Source organism: Mizuhopecten yessoensis, unplaced genomic scaffold, assembly GCF_002113885.1.
Source record: "Mizuhopecten yessoensis strain PY_sf001 unplaced genomic scaffold, ASM211388v2 scaffold714423, whole genome shotgun sequence".
NCBI classification, from domain to species: domain Eukaryota; kingdom Metazoa; phylum Mollusca; class Bivalvia; order Pectinida; family Pectinidae; genus Mizuhopecten; species Mizuhopecten yessoensis.
In genome coordinates this window covers 940-3,849 of record NW_018479113.1, presented here as the reverse complement: position 1 = coordinate 3,849, position 2,910 = coordinate 940, and the positions used below count along the sequence as shown (strand labels likewise).

Sequence of the window (2,910 nt, the reverse complement as noted above, 5' to 3'; positions counted from 1 at the left end):
ATTGTAACTATCTTCCTTTTATTTACTCTGCCGATATATGAACATGATATTTTTAGAAATTTTTAAATGACCGTTTACGTATCAAAACGGGACACATGTTTGGTGTGGTGTTAAACAATGAAGAAAATCTAAAATGTAAACAGATTAAATATTGTGAATACCAACATCGTTTTAAAAAGTATGCTGTATTTGTTTGACGTATATAGTAAATTAGTATTCATTCAACATCCACAGACTGCAGATTCTGGTATCTACAAGACAATATGGAACAGGATGGGGGACATGCCTGTGGTCAAAAGTACAAACGATGCACTGGACATTGTCCGAAAAACAGACACTGCCTACATGACTGACCGGTCACAGTTGGAATACCACGTCTTAAGTGATTGTAAAACCTACGCACTAGCGGACGAAATTTTCAACACAGCTGGCTATGGATTCGTGGTGCCGGAAAATGCTCCATACCTGGACAGCTTCAACTACAAGTAATTCCCTTCACTAATGTCTCTCGTGTGTATACTTCCCTAGCTGTCCACAGCAGAAATATGCCAGGCAGTTTCAGTCAAACGCTGTTGAATAATTCAGGAAGCTGAATAGAACGTATAATGGCAGGTTTTTCCGTAAGATGAGTTGGGACAACATGTAGTTGTAGAATGGTACTTAAGATCATTCTAACACGAGAATAATGATTTAATGCCGTATTCGTTGAAATGAATCAATCAGCTCGCGACATTTACTTGATGACTTTCTGGCGTAAACCTTTTGATGCATTTCGTTCAATTACTGATTAATTTTCGAAGTTAAATATTCTGCATGAAGCATGTTGTAGTTGTCATCGAATCCTACACTAGCTGTTACACGAAAGGGTTTCTACAAACGAGTATTGGTCAATATTGCATCCAATCAATTTTCGTGATAAAGGTGTGTTCCTGCTGTTGTGTTAATAGAGCACCTATGATAATGACATAGTGTGATGTCAGTTTATGTACAAGCTCACTTGTTAGAATAAAAGTGATTTTCTTCCTGTTCGCTAAACCATGCATTAATTAGTTATACACAAAGGTTGTAGGGAAGAGTTATAACAAAACCATGACTTACTAATTCCAATGATATATAAATGTCAATCGGACATATAAAAGTATACAAAATGCTTTAGGAAATATATGTGTAATGAAAACAGTTGATACGCGGAAGTGCATTACATTATATCATCGAAGATTGAATCCAGTGATGAGCATGAGCGTAACAGCATGGTTTTAATGTCTTTATTATTATTGATTGCTTTTCTAATCTCCGTTTAGTGGAACGATTTAAAATAATTTCTACTGATATATCTCGAATTTTATTTTATAAGAAGGTTCAAAACTTATCCGATAGTGGAAAAAGAAATCTTTATATTCATTCATATAGTAAAATATTGCAAACATATAAGTCGGAACCCATCTGTAGATCGCAATGTGTTTACTTGCAGTATCATGCGTATGCAGGAGGCAGGACTGATAGAGAAATGGAGACAGAAGTGGTGGCCGCGTTCAGACCAGTGCTCTGTCTCCGGCCGCACCAGTTCTGCTACAGCGTTGGGTATCGACAGTCTAGCCGGACCTTTCCTTGTCTATGTTTGTATCGCAGCTTTGTCATTCGTTTGCCTCTTATTTGAGATATGCCTTAAGAGGCGGGCGTACGTGAAACAGAAAAAGGTGTCAAAAGTTGAGAGCGGTCAGATAACTAATGGTCGCGGAAATGGAACAATCAACAACGGCTTCGAATTCGACTGACCACTCCAGCGGGTGTCAGTTCACGTGTTCCACAGACGTGTGTTCACTGTCGTTATCTAAACGGTGTTTGTGTATTCAATAAATCAATAAATTATAAATAAAGAAATACTATCTATGTTGTCTTCATTTGAAAGCTGAACTGATGACGATGTGCCCTGCATTAAAACATCACTTAAAAAGTGACGAACATGTAATCCGGATTTTCTTGCACTGTCCAAAATCCTTAGCAAAATAGTTACTATATGCAAAAGATAAAATGCACACTTTGGAGATTTAAGCATGAACGTGTCCTCTTTATTTATGATAGAATTGTTTTTAAACACTAATAGTAGTTTGGATGACAAAGGAAACAGACGTTTTCGAAACCTCAAAAAATAAGCTTTCCATTACTGTTTTGTTCAAAACAAACTTAGTATTTTATTTTTACCAACTGAGGAATTGTATTCTTAATACAGTCCTCTTCGTGTTTCTCTTATTGTGAACAGTAGTACACGCTTATATTTTTGTATGCTTTCAAGACATATTCATTTTAGTTTTTTAAATTGTTCAAAATGTCTATATTTGTCTTGAATTGCCGGGTGTTTTAGTGGTTAAGGCGTCTGACCGTATACGATCACTACCTGTACCACTGGGTCGCGGGTTGGGGGCCTTCGTGAGCCAGGTGCCAGGTACTCTCAGCAGGTCGGCGGTTTTCTCCGAATACTCCGGCTTTCTCCCCCCACCAGAACCTGGCTAGTCCTTAAATGGCTATCGTTGTTAATAGGACGTAAAGCACAAACTAACAACTGATGCAACACGTCTGATAACTTGTTTATTTTGTCTTCATACAGTTGTATCGATCTACACAACCTTTTCTTATATTTTCTATATTTCACTGGTGTATTATGGTGTTTGAATAGATATGAGCTTGACGTCTCATGGTCGTTAGCTGGCGATGCTATTTTGTTGAGATATAAACCTGTCAAAAGTTCTTTTGTTGTTTCTCGAATGCTTTAAATCACGTGTGATGACGTCAGTATTTCAGTAACATGAAGTGACCCCGATTTTGTTTTTCTCCGTTCTTGATCTCCAACGTTAAATGTTCAAGTGTTAAAGTACACCTTCATCGTAGTATCATGTGTAGCCCTAATAACTA

The 2,910-nt window shown here is 37.4% G+C and overlaps 1 protein-coding gene across 1 annotated transcript; it reads left to right on the top strand.

Annotated features, from left to right (window-relative positions):
* Positions 1-243: 243 nt before the first annotated feature.
* On the top strand, positions 244-1,861 carry LOC110440976 (glutamate receptor 2-like). The gene is made up of 2 exons (XM_021484084.1): positions 244-485; positions 1,472-1,861. Exons 1-2 carry the CDS (start codon positions 274-276, stop codon positions 1,773-1,775), a joined length of 516 nt encoding a protein of 171 aa, XP_021339759.1. The 5' UTR covers positions 244-273; the 3' UTR covers positions 1,776-1,861.
* Positions 1,862-2,910: the final 1,049 nt, after the last annotated feature.